This window comes from Callithrix jacchus, chromosome 8 (assembly GCF_049354715.1).
Source record: "Callithrix jacchus isolate 240 chromosome 8, calJac240_pri, whole genome shotgun sequence".
Lineage (NCBI taxonomy): Eukaryota > Metazoa > Chordata > Mammalia > Primates > Cebidae > Callithrix > Callithrix jacchus.
The window spans coordinates 92,222,052-92,236,539 of NC_133509.1; the positions used below are offsets into that span (position 1 = coordinate 92,222,052).

At 39.8% G+C, this 14,488-nt stretch overlaps 1 protein-coding gene across 2 annotated transcripts in view; it reads right to left on the reverse strand.

The window, feature by feature from the left end:
- SLC35F4 (solute carrier family 35 member F4) overlaps positions 1 to 14,488 on the reverse strand; it is a 306,792-nt gene that overhangs the window by 11,106 nt on the left and 281,198 nt on the right. For both annotated transcript variants that reach the window (XM_035260625.3, XM_035260624.3), the window contains exon 4: positions 11,974 to 12,193. In XM_035260625.3, the coding sequence (XP_035116516.1) occupies positions 11,974 to 12,193 (220 nt within the window). The remainder of the gene's footprint in view (positions 1 to 11,973; positions 12,194 to 14,488) is intronic.

Consider the following 14,488-nt stretch of genomic DNA (forward strand, 5'->3'; position numbering starts at 1 on the left):
CCTTCTGGAAATGTGTCTGTAGGAAGCCAGCGCCTAAACTATTGCATTAAAAATGTTCATGTGCTCATTCACATGATGACAACCACTGAAGTGCTTCTGGGACACATTAACATCCATACGAGGAATTCTGCTACTGAAAATTCACCATCTAGTGGTGTCACCTGCTCAGCTTCTGAAAAATGTGGGTCTCTTGACAGTCTATTTCAGTTCCAGCCTCTTAACCAACCAGAAGTGTCTAAATAAGATAGAAAACTAGAACAGGCAAAGTGGCTCACACCTGTACTCCCAATACTTTGGGAGGCTCAGGTGGGTAGATCACTTGAGGTGAGGAGTTCGAGACCAGCCTGGCCAACATGGCAAAACCTTGTCTCTACTAAAAATACAAAACTTAGCTGGGCTTTGGTGGCACATGCCTGTAATCCCAGCTACTCGGGAGGTTGAGGCAGGAGAATTGCTTGAATCCGGGAAATGGAGGTTGCAGCGAGCTGAGATCACACCACTGAACTCCAGCCTGGGAAACAGAACAAGACCCTGTCTCAAAAAACACACAAAAGATGGAAAACAAAACAAAAAACCTTCACCATTACCATTATCTGAATGTGGCATAGGAGAGAATGTTAGTAACCATAGTGACCATAAAATTGCCAGTACCTCCATTTAAAAGTTTTAAACCTCTCTGCCCTCACACATTGTGGTGCGCCCACCTGGGGTGAGTCATGGAAGGAAGATGATTTATTTAGCCCATTATCTCAGCATGCCAGCTGAGTGGCATGGCCTTGTGAGCCAGCTAGCTTCCTCTGCAGGCTGTGGCCCTCAGAGAGCTCTCTGCACCAATTTTCAGAGCCAATCAGAGGGGATCCCTGTGGCCATTTGAGCTTGTTCCTAAAGCCCAAAGAGGGCTTTATCAGTGGACATTTGGTCACCTCACTGTACTAAATGCCACCTGTGACCCTGCATGGAGGTTGTTTCTTTTATCTTTCAAAGAATTAGTTGGTGCAGATAAAGCCTAAAGAAATATCTAGCTTTTGGCTGTTTTCATTTTCTTGTATCTTCGTTTTTTTCTTCTCTTTTGGCTCAGACGATCAAAAGCCCACAAGGGTTTGGTCCCTCAATACATCTCCATGAGAAGTTATCAGCCTTATGCCATTCACTATGGTTCCCATTCACAGACGGTTTTCACAATTCTTATTTTGCATTAACAGTACCAGCTCTTTTATGGTCCAAGGCATTGGATGAACCTTTAGTTGCTTCTCTTCCTACAGTGTTCCTTTAAGATTTTAAAGGTCAAAATGAGTGATTATAATTCAAACATGTTTCCTTACTTTACCTTGAAGGTAATTCTATTTCTCAAAGCTAGGTGAGTATGAAGCAGCTGGTTCACAAATGAAACCTTGAATTCCAAAGCCTACAGAAGCCCCTAAAGAGGCAGATCTCAGACTCCACTGCTGGCAGCTGGTGTCCTCAAGTTGAAGACTGAAGGTCAGTGGTCATCGTTGGGACACACATTAACAGTTTGACCAAAGAGAAACATGCTGATGATTATCTCTCTCTGTGTAAATTAAGATAGTCAATTTTCAAGGAACTATGGCTATACAGAACCCTTAAACTTCTGCATATTTTATATTTAAGGTTCTGTGAAAAACTCTTTTACTCAGATTCAGTTAAACTGAAAAAGTGCTGAAATGTGAAAAATAAGAGGTGTGACCATCTATAGCTGTCCAGATGTTGTGTATGGGGGGAGAGGGGCGTCTTGGACAGCAGCAAATCCAAGGGATGCTGTGCCTCTGAACTCCTCTCCCTACATGTATGGATTTTTGTAGAAATACAATCCATTTGAAAATGATCCCAAAGGGAGACCTGGTTGTCAAAGATGTAAAGAAATCCCATGAAGAAAGAGTGAAGGATACAGGTGGAGGGTAGACATACTGACTGCACCTTGTTGAAGGGGTTGTGGTTCCTTGTGGGTGTAAAATCAGACAGCTAGCACAGCCCAGCTGTCTCCTTCCTTGGCTGTATTCATAAGTCATTGTCCTGCCAACATGGGGATAAGAGGGAGGATGACTCCCACTGTCCATTCTCCACTGTCTTCCAGGAAGCCTGGAAGTTCTGGGTGGAGAATTCTACACTGTACATGAATCAAGAGTAACCAAAGGCAAGATGGAGACAAATTGTCAAATTATGTGTCATCTTAACTCTTAATATCAGCATAAATCAGTAGCAGCTCAGCTCCAATATACTGTTTCAGAGCATTCCAGGGCCCAATTTGAATTCAAAGTAGTACATGCTGTGTGATGAAAGATTCAGTTTAACTGAGGTACTTCAGTTAGTTTTTGGTAGATCATGGAAAGTCTTCAAAACAGCCGTCATTTGGGAAGCTAACTGTATAGGGACCTAAATACAGCTAGAAAATATGTGGTTCCCAAGCCAGAGGGACAACTAATTCATTTCATAAGACAGTTGGGATCTGCTGAACCATCCACCAACCACCAATGTTCGCCGTATCTTCAAGGAAACTGGAAAGTATAAGAAAAATTGGAATATTATAAAAAATAAGCGAGAGACAAAATCCAAAAGTTTCTACCACTCCAGTCTAGAATCCAATTTTCATTGGCATAAAATGGATGCCAACCGCAGAGAAGAAAACTCCCAGCTGGTGGCACATTTCCCTTGGGAAAAGCTTTTTTTTTTTTTTTTAATTAAGGTGAGTTCTCTCATTTTGAGAATTTAAGAGCTCTAGCTAAACATGATAAGGTCTGAGAGACAGGAAAACAACCGTTTTCAAAGCTGCAAGAGCTTATCATTTTCTAACATATTTGCAATCAAAAATTATCTTTTAAAGAAGTTTACTAATTTTCATGGGATGATCACAGATTAGCTGCAAGCAATTGCTGATGAAAGGGCTTTTTAACACGCCAGAGACGACCAATAAATTTGTTGAAATGACTTCATAATAGAAAACTGAATGTAAAACAGATGACCTTTCCATCTGTAATTCAGTGTTCAAAGGAAACAAAATATTAGGTTATTCATAATACATATTTCATTTTTATGTGAGCATTAGTAATTCTGGCCTACTGGTGGCCAGACGAACCCATATTTATGATGTTGCAATGTAAAGCATCTTTCACTTTGTTCATGGTATTCTTTTTACATAAAAAAAAAAGTAGAGAAGGCCATTTTAAATGTGCTCATTCCTGGGCCTAAGCATATGAGAATTAAAATCCAACAAACATCTGTTTCTAAACTACTGATGCTTTGGCATGAACCAGAAATATAAATTTTAATCTGATGATGGAAAGCATCCCTTTAATTGCTTTTTAAGAGTAGTCTAGTGGGATGACATCTGGAGGGGCTATGCTTTAGATTATTTATAGATTTGGGCAATAAGAGCTGCATTTATGTTGTCAGTGCTCTTTGCCCTCCTTAATTTCTCAAATGACCTAATTATATGTGTTCTCAATATGTCTTGGGAGGAAAAGAATTCCTGATACTGTCAAAGGCAAAATGCTGAATATGTTTTGGTGCTTCTCACCTTCCATGGCCTGATTATGGGCATCACTTAAATTACACTTTACTATTCTTCTGGACATGGCATTGAACACATCCCAATGTTTCACAGTGAGAAGTGAAGCACTTCCTCTCACTTAAAAAGAAAAATATCCTACTTTTTCAGGGTGCCTGACACTAATGCTTACTATTCTGCCACCTATAATGTCTTCACTTATGGCTATGCTTATTAACAAGTACTTGTGAGCGATTTAACATTTCTTCTACTGAGTCTTATTAATTACAGATGCTGTATTAGTTTCCTAAGGCTGCTGTAACAAATTACCATAAACTTGATGACTTAAAACAACAGAATTAATTCTCTCATGGTTCTGAAAGCTGGAAGTTCAAAATACAGCTGGGACGCAAGGCATCTCTAGGAAAAGATACAGTCCTTGCCTCTTCCAGGGTTCTGGTGAATGTCCTGGCATTCCTGGCTGGTGGCCACATCACTCCAATCTTTGTGTCTGTGGTCACATTACTGCCACCTCTTCTGTGTGTGTCTCTTGTGTGAGTCTCTCATGAGGATGCCTGTTATTGGATTTAGGTCCCACTCAGATAATCCAAGATGATCTCCCCTTTTCAAGATCCCTAAGTTAATAACATCTACAAAGACCCTTTATCCAATAAGGTCACAGTGACAGATTTAGGGGATTAAGATGTGGATAGAGCTTTTCTGGAGTCACCATTCAACCCACTGCAGATGGCAAATTTAAAATGGCAATGTTTAGTAGCCTCTAGGCAAATTTCTTAAATCTGCTATTTAAAGATAAGTTACAGAGCTGTTTTGTTTTCTCTCTCTAAAATACCTCAAATAAACATTGCATCATTTTGGATGTAATCTCTTGAATCGGTGAGGTCCATGGTTAAATGTGTTCATTCACTCTAATACAACTGATTTTATTACTGTAAATCTAATCACGAATGTGTGGATTTAATTTTGGCATTTGGATGTCACTAAAACAGAAAAGCCTCCAAACCTCTCTTCTCTCTTCCTGCGACAAGACTTTCCAGGTTCTTATGGGTGGTCTATGGTAGTGAAAGATAGTGAAAAGAAAGATCTCAGAAGTATAGGTCCATTTATTGTATCATCCAATGTCAACTGAGCCTGCATTTGTGCCCTGCAATATTCTAGACGTTGGAAATAGAGACAGGGCTGACTTCCTGTTGGAAATAGAAACAGGCCCTTGATATTTAGGGCCCCGTGCTTGGAAGGTCCCCACCCTTGGTTTAATGCTCTGTTGTTGTTATGTTGAAACTATTAATAGTTTTTAACAGAGCCCCTGAATTTTCATTTTGTACTGGGCCCCATGGATTAGGTAGCATGTCCTGAAAAGAACAGTGAATATAGGAAAACTCCCAGCCCTCAAGGATTTGGCAGGGTACCTGATGGTAGACAGCCAGCACCAGTGCCCCAGGCATAAATACACGATGCTGAGCCCTTTGGGGTCAAATCTAAGATAAGCCAGTAAAGAATGTGGTATCACATTTGGATATATTGTAATGGTATCACCGACCAAAACAGACAGTTTGATTTTGTCTTCTATCAGAGTTTACTACTTATTATATGTATCAGGCTATATTTCTAAATTTCTGAGCAGCATCTCCCAATATACAATCAGAATTTTCTAATTGGATTTTATTTTTAAATAAAGCTTTTGGGAGAGCCAGCAAGATGGCTAAATAGGAACAGCTCTGGTCTGCAACTTCCAGTGAGATCAACGCAGATGACGATGATTCCTGCATTTCCAATTGAGGTACCCAATTTATCTTATTGGTACTGCTTGGAAAGTGGGTGCATCCCATGAAGGTGAGCTAAAGCAGTTTGGGGTGTTGCCTCACCTGGGAAGCACCAGGGTTCAGGGTATTTCCCTTTCCTATCCAAGAAAAGCCTTAAGAGACTATACCAGAAGGAACAGTGCATTCTGACCCAGATATTGGACTTAACCCACAATCTTTGCAACTGGCAGACGAGGAGATTCCCTTCAGTGCCTGGCTCAGTGGGTCCCACCCCTACAGAGCCCAGCAAGTTAAGATACAGTGGCTTGAAATTCTCACTACTCTCATAGAAGTCTGAGGTCAACCTGGGACACTTCAGTTTGGTGGGAGGAGGGGTGTCTGCCATTGCTGAGGCTTGAGTTAGGCAATTTTACCCTCACAATGAAAACAAAACTGTGGGAAGTTCAATCTGGGCAGAGCCCACCACAGCTCAGCAAGATAGTGAAAAGAAAGTGAAGTGTGGCCAGACTGCTTCTGCAGGTTGCACCTCTCTAGGCAGGGCATCTTTAGAAAACAAGGCAGCAGCCCCAGTCAGGGACTTACAGACAAAACCTCCCACTCCCTGGGACAGAGCACCTGGGGAAAGGGACAGTTGTAGTCGCAGCTTCAGCAGATGTAACCATCCCTGCCTGACAGCTCTGAAGAGAGCAGCGGGTCTCCCAGCAAGCATTCGAGCTCTGATAAAAAATAGACTGCCTCCTCAAGTGAGTCCCTGACCCCCATGTATCCTGACTGGGAGACACCTCCCAGTAGGGGCCAACAGACACCTTATACAGGAGACCTCTGGCTGGCATCTGGCAGGTACTCCTTTGTGACAAGCTTTCAGAGGAAGGAATAGGCAGCAATCTTTGCTGTTCTGCAGCCTCTGCCAGTGATACCCAGGCAAACAGAGTCTCGAATGGACTTCCAGTAAACTTCAGCAGACCTGCAGCAGAGGGGTTTGATTGTTAGAAGGAAAACTAACAGGAATAGTATCAACATCAACAAAAAGGAAGTCCACTCAGAGACCATATTCAAAGGTTACCAACTTCAAAGACCAAAGGTAGATAAATTCATGCAGATGGGGAGAAACCAGCACAAAAAGACTGAAAATTTCAAAAACAAGAACAAGAACACCCCTTCTCCAGAGGATTACAGCTCCTCACCAGCAAGGGAACAAAACTGGACAGATAAGTTTTATGAATCGATAGAAGCAGGTTTCAGAAGGTGGGTAATAACAAACTCTTCCAAGCTAAAGGAGCATGTTCTAACCCAATACAAAAAAGCTAAGAATCTCAAAAAAAGGTTAGATGAAGAGCTAACTAGAATAACCAGTTTAGAGAATAACATAAATGACTTGATGGAGCAACCCCAAGACACATAATTGTCAGATTCACCAAGGTTGAAATGAATGAAAAAATCTTAAGGGCAGCCAGAGAGAAACATTGAGTTACCCAAAAAGGGAAACTGGTCAGACTAACAGCAGCACATTCCAGCCCCATTCTCTTCTGGCTTGTAGAGTTCTTGCCAATATTCAACATTCTTAAAAGAATTTTCAACCCAGAATTTGATATCTAAGCTTCGTAAGTGAAGAAAAAATAAAAACCTTTACAGACAAGCAAATGCTGAGAGATTTCGTCACCACCAGGCCCGCCTCACAAGTGCTCTTGAAGGAAGCACTAAACATGGAAAGGAACACAGTACAGCCACTGCAAAAACATATTAAACTGTAAAGACCATCGACACTATGGAGAAACTGCATCGACTAATGGGCAAAATCACCAGCTAGCATCATAATGGCAGGATCAAATTCACACATAACAATATTAACCTTATGTGTAAATGGGCTAAATGACCCAATTAAAAGACACAGACTGGAAAATTGGATAAAGAGTCAAGAACCATCAGTGTGCTGCATTCAGGACACTGGTCTCACATGCCAAAGACACACACACAGGCTCAAAATAAAGAGATGGAGAAAGATTTACCAAGCAAATTACAAACAAAAAAACTTTATACCAACAAAGATCAAAAGAGACAAAGAAGGTTATCATATAATGATAAAGGGATCAATGAAACAAGAAGAGCCAACTATTCTAAATATGTATGCACCCAATACAGGAGCACCCAGATTCATGAGGCAAATTCCTAGAGACCTACAAAGAGACTTAGACTCATAATAGTGGGAGACTTTTATACACCTCTGTCAACATTAGATCAACGAGACAAAATTAACAAGGATATCTAGTACTTGAACTCGGCTCTGGACCAAGCAAACCTAATAGAAATCAACAGAGCTTTTCACCTCAAATCAACAGAATATACATTCTTCTCAGCACCACATAGTACTTATTCTAAAATTGACCACATAATTGGAAGTAAAACACTCCTCAACAAATGCAAAAGAACAAAAATCATAACAGTCTCTCAGACCACAGTGTGAAATCAAATTAGAACTCAGGATTAGATTAGAACTCACTTAACTACATGGAAACTGAACAACCTGCTCCTGAATGAAATGAAGGCAGAAATAAAGATGTTTTTTAAAACCACTGAGAACAAAGATACAATATACCAGAATCCCCGGAACACATTTAAAGCAGTGTGTAGAGGGAAATTTATAGCACTAAATGCCCACAAGAGAAATCAGGAAAGATCTAAAATCGACACCCAAACATCACAATTAAAAGAACTAGAGAAGCAAGAGCAAACAATTCAAAAGCTAGCAGAGGATAAGAAATAACTAAGATCAGAGCAGAACTGAAGGAGATAGAGACATGAAAAATTCTTAAATCAATGAATACAGGAGCTGAATTTTTGAAAAGTTCAACGAAATAGACTGCTAGCCAGACTAAGAAGAAGAGAAGAATAAAATAGATGAAAAGAAATTACAAAGGGGATATTATCACCAATCCCACAGAAATACAAACTACCATCAGAGAATACTATAAACACCTTTACACAAACCAGTAAATCTAGAAGAAATGGATAAATTCCTGGACACTTACACCCTCCCAAGACTAAACCAGAAAGAAGTTCTATCCCTGAATAGACCAATAACAAGGCCTGAAATTGAGGAAGTTATTAATAGCCTACCAACCAAAGTCCAGGACCAGATGGATTCACAGCCAAATTCTACCAGAGGTACAAAAAGGAGCTGATACCAATTCTTCAGAAAAAATTTCAAACAATAGAAAAAGAGGCCAGCATCATCCTGATACCAAATCCTGGCAAAGACAGTACAGAAAAAAATTTAGACCAATATCCCTGATGAACACTGATGTGAAATCCTCAAGAAAATACTGGCAAACTAAATCTAGCAGCACATCAAAAACTTTTCCACTATGATCAAGTTGGCTTCATTCCTAGGATGCAAGACTGGTTCAACATAAATCAATAAACAGAACCAATGACAATAACCACATGATTATCTCAATAGATGCCAAAAAGGCCTTTGACAAAATTCAACAGCCCTTCATGCTTACAAACTCTCAATAAACTTGGCATAGATGGAACGTATCTTAAGAGCTATTTATGACAAATTCGCAGCCAGTACCATACTGAATGGGCAAAAACTGGAAGCATTCCCTTTGAAAACCAGCACAAAACAAGGATGCCCTCTCATCACTCCTATTCAACACAGTATTGGAAGTTCTGGCCAGGGCAATCAGGCAAGATAAATAAAGGTATTCAATTAGAAAAAGAGGAAGTCAAATTGTATCTGTTTGCAGATGACATGATTGTATATTTAGAAAACTCCATCATCTCAGCCCAAAATCTTTTCTTAAAAATCATCTTAAGCTGATAAGCAACTTCAGCAAAGTCTCAGGATACAAAATCAATGTGCAAAAATCACAAGCATTCCTATATACCAGTAATGAACAAACGGAGCCAAATCATGAGCAAACTCCCATTCATAATTGCTACAAAGAGAATAAAATACCTAGGAATACAACTTACAAGGAATGTGAAGGACCTCTTCAAGGAGAACTATAAAACACTGCTCAAGGAAATAAGAAAGAACACAAACAAATAGAAGAGCCTTCCATGCTTATGGACAGAGGAAGAATTAATATTGTGAAAATCGCCAGGCTGCCCAAAGTAATTCATAGATTCAATGCTATCCCCATCAAGCTACCACTGACTTTCCAAACAGAACTGAAAAAAACCTACTTTAAATTTCATATGAAACCAAACAAAAGCACACAGAGCCAAGATAATCCTAAGCAAAAGAACAAAGCTGGAGGCATCATGCTACGTAAATTCAAACTATACCACAAGGCTACAGTAATCAAAATGGCATGGTACTGGTACCAAAACAGATATATAGAAGTCAAACCCCTGAATAGAACAATAACAATTAATAACCAATGGAACAGAACAGAGGCATCAGAAATAACACCCAACATCTACAACCAGCTGATCTTTGACAAACCTGACAAAAACAAGCAATATGGAAAAGGATTCCCTATTTAATAAATGATGTTGGGAAAACTGGCTAGCCACATGCAGAAAACTGAAACTGGACCCCTTCCTTTCACCTTATACAAAAATTAATTCAAGATAGATTAAAGACTTAAACATACAACCTAAAACCATAAAACCCCTAGAAGAAAACCTAGGCAATACCATTCAGGACATAGGCATGGGCAAAGACTTCATGACTAAAAAACTAAAAGCAATGGCAACAAAAGCCAAAATTGATAAATGGGATCTAATTAAAGAGCTTCTGTACAGCAAAAGAAACTAGCATCAGAGTGAACAGGCAACCTACAAAATGGGAGAAAATTTTTGCATTTTATTCATCTGACAAAGGGCTAATATCCGGAATCTACAAGGAACTAAATTTACAAAAAAAAAAAAACCATGAAAAATTGGGCAAAGGATATGAACAGACATTTCTCAAAACATTTATGCAGCCACAAACATAAAAAAATGCCCATCACTGGTCATTAGAGAAATGCAAATCAAAACCACAATGAGATACCCTCTCATGCCAGTTAGAATGGTGATCATTAAAAAGTCAGGAGACAACAGATGCTGGAGAGGATGTGGAGAAATAGGAATGCTTTCACACTGTTGGTGAGGGTGTAAATTAGTTCAACCATTGTGGAAGACAGTGTGGCAATTCCTCAAGGATCTAGAACTAGAAGTACCATTTGACCCAACAATCTCATTCCTGGGTATATACCTAAAGGATTATAAATCATTCTACTATAAAGACACATGCACACTTAAATTTATTGCAGCACTGTTCACAATAGTAAAGACTTGGAACCAACCCAAATGCCCATCAATGATAGACTGGATAAAGCAAATGTGGCACATATATACCATGGAATACTATGCAGCCACAAAAAAGGACGAGTTAATATCCTTTGCAGGGCCATGGATGAAGCTGGAAATCATCATTCTCAGGAAACTAACAGGAAGAGACAACCAAACACTGCATGTTCTCACTCATAAGTGGGAATTGAACCATGAGAACACATGGACACAGGGAGGGGAACAGCACACACCAGGACCAGTCAGGAGGTGGGAGGCTGGGGGAGGGCTAGCATTAGGAGACATACCTAATGTAGATGATGGGTTGATGAGTGCTGTCAACCACCATGGCACATGTACATGTATGTATCAAACCTGCACATTCTGCACATGTACCTCAGAACTTAAAGTATAATTTCAAAAAAACAGCTTTCAGGGTTAATGATTATCATAAACCCTGTCTCTAATATAGACATTAGTTTCAGCATTTAGGAGGGGGAAAGGACCTTGGAATTGATGCCAATAAAAGCAATGTTTTGGTAAGAAAATATGTTTCAAATTCTATCTTGGATATCTCTTTCTGAGAAGATATGTTGTATAATATTGATACTCTGAGAAAACGCAATTCATTTGTACCTCCTTCTAAAGAAGTGTTGTCTCTATATTTTCATCATAGTGGCCTGCCATATTATATGAATGAGATCTGACTCCTTAAATCTTCAAGGCTTCCAAGCAATCTAGTTTTAACATGGAGCCAGCATATATGGAGAGAGATATATATATATATCTCTCTCCATATTACTCCTCAAAGGAAAAAACTCAGAACTGAAGTTGTTGGTGGAAGTTTAATACAGTTCAATTAAAGACTTGTACCCAAAATAAGTTGTTGCTTGCACTTCCATTTCTGCATTAGTCACCCACACTAGATGTACAGTCACTTTTAACATTGTGCCATTACCAGTGACTTTAACTGCTTTTTGGTAATCTTATCTACTTACACCAATATTAATCAAATCCATCTGGTGTGAGCAATAGGGGATTGTCTCAACGTATGCTGATTGAAAAATGCAAATTATTATCTTTATAGTGGCTAATTTTCTCAGCCCCTTTATTCTTGAGGAGAGGAGGAGTTGATCACACCATTAATTCTAAAAATTATGAAATAGAAACTTGTTTTCTCTGTCTGCTTTAGTGCCTCCTGTTGGAATCAGCTCACTGACCGGTGAAAACAACTGATGTTGGAACTGCCTGGGCTTCCTAACGCATCTTCAGATTTCAGTTTGTACTGAGAACAAGTGAGAAAAGTTTTATAGAAACTCCATGAAACAAAGTAGACAGGCTCTCCTGACGCCAAGGATTTATGATAAAGGCAGGCATCGCTCACTGAATCAAGTGTGCCATTACCCTCACTCCCATGAACCTGTCTTTCAGCACAATCCATGACAGCAAGAAGACAAAGGCTTTGTTACAACAGAACAGAGCAGAGACATCCGTGGCCGTCAGCTTCTTTAAAGCCAGTAAATAAAGGTAATTAGTCAAAGTCCATAGAATAGAAAAGGGAGCAGTTCTTTTAAGAAAGAGCTTCAACGTCAGACCATCTTCACCAAAAATCCGACTGCATTCCCTAGGAAAGAAAAGAGAAGTTAATATCCAGGTACTGATGGTGACACAACTTGTCTTATCCGACTCATCACAGCCATTTTCAGGTAAGAGCACAAACACTCATACCCGTCCTTCATCTGTGAAGTGTCCTGAACCTAGTTCTTAAATCTGCAGCCTTCAGGGGAGTGTATGTTTCCTTGAAAAACAGCCCACATCTGCCCAGGCACAGAGCTAGACCCTCTTCTTTGAGATACTCTCTGGAGGTTACCTGAAAAGCCATTCTGCCATTTCTGAGCATTCTCGGAAGAGCCTGAAGGAATACAGAAATGGGTAGTTGCTGAAATCACTATTGGAAGAGGGAGAAGATCCTTCCCCAGTGGGCAAAAGAGAGAGGGTCAAGGCCGCTAGTACTGTGTAAACAGGCTACAGACAACTCCCAGAATCTGTAGGGAAAGCGACCCTCGTATGTCTGTGCAGCACATGTTGTGGGATTTTATTTCTAAGACACTATGCCTCTTTCTAATATATTTGCCCAATTTACTAATGGTTTTTTCCTGCTAGCATTTTTAAGGCAGAAAAATTAAAGTCTCTGTGATCATTCTCACATGACAAAAACTAAATAGAAAACTCAGTTGTACTTATATACAAACATTTGCCCATTTTGGAAGAATTGTCTGAATTTGGTGTGAAAAACTGGTCACTTCAGTTAAATCTTGATGATTTGTTTGATTTTCATTTAAATTGGCTATATGATTTTTTTTTTTTAGGTCTGGTTCAGGCTGGAATGCAGTGGCATGATCTTGGCTCACTGCAACCTCCACCTTCCAAATTCAGCCATCCTCATGCCTCGGCCTCTGGAGTAGCTGGGACTACAGGCACACACCACTGTGCCCAGTTAGTTTTAACAATTTTTTTTTTTTGTAGAGACAGGATTTCACTCTAGTGCCCAGGCTGGTCTCAAACTTGTAAGCTCAGGTGATCTGTTTGCCTTGGCCTCCCAAAGTGCAGGGATTACAAGCATGAGCCACCACGCCTGGCTCTGAGGGGCCCTTTCAATAAAAATGTTCAAGCTAGCAATGCATACAGACAATAATGGAAGTGATACAATGACAGTGCCTATACGACTATGGACTGAAAACAGACTTACCACTGGGAGTGTTTCACTTAATTTTTTTCTACTCAACTTGAACATTCAAGCATTTATGGAGCAACTGTCATGTTCTAGGTATGGTATTTTCATGAGTAGTATAAGTAGTCTTGTTCAAAGCAAAACATTATTAATATTTGCATATGTTTATGATGAAATCTATATACAGGACTCTAGTACTTGAACTAGTTTCTGTTCCAGTTTTAACTGAAATTAGTGTCCCTCAAAGTTTGGCAAATCAAAGTAAATTCTAGCCAATGTTTGCCTCCCATGAATAATGTAACCCCAAAAAGGAACACATGAAGAGGAGGAGTGATAAAGAATTTAGGTGCAGGAAGTACAGCCTTAAAGATTAAGTTTCATAGTAATGTGTCTTTCAACTGGATGAGAATGTTGCAAGTTGTAGGTCAGCGATTCCAGGAAGGTTAAAGACGTGTTGCTCACACAGAAACTTGCATTGAAATATGTTTACTTTCATGTCAGACACTACCAAAAAGGAACAGTTTTTGTAAAATGAAAGTAATATTTCCCAAAGGCAAATGTTAACTTGAAAGAGACAGAACTTCAATGAAGGGGTTAAATAACTTAAAGCCTTTTGTAAAGTAAACAAATTATACATGCTCACATACACAGGAAAGTGAGTATTTTCTCTGGAACCCCACAGCCAATGGATTATTCTGAATTAGTACCGTACATAGAACCAGAAGTTTTCATGGAGCATCCTGGGCACAAAGTGCATATTCTGTACTTGTAAGACGATCTGCTCCATGAGAATGCTGCCATTTGGAGGTGGAGCTAAGAGTTGTGGGTTTATCCTATCATTTACAACCACTGAACGCCTTTTAAAATATGAACACATTTATTATGAACTGCAATTAAACCCATTTCTGATTAAAGGATTTCTTTTCCTTATCACTGGTCCTAGCCAGTGATGATTCTTCAACTGAGAGCCCACCATCATGCTGGGAAGAGTGCTCCTCAACAAAGATTCCAATCCCACAGGAAGACCAACAGATGTGTACTCCAGACAGGCAGTGCCTCACGGGCAAAGCAGCTGGGAAGACGCTGCTGCCAGGCAGAGACTGTTCTCACCTGGCTCATCCTGTCTCCCAGGTGTTCGTTCCCACATTGTTCCCCTTTTCTTCCCCTTCTCCTCTCACTGCCAGCCTT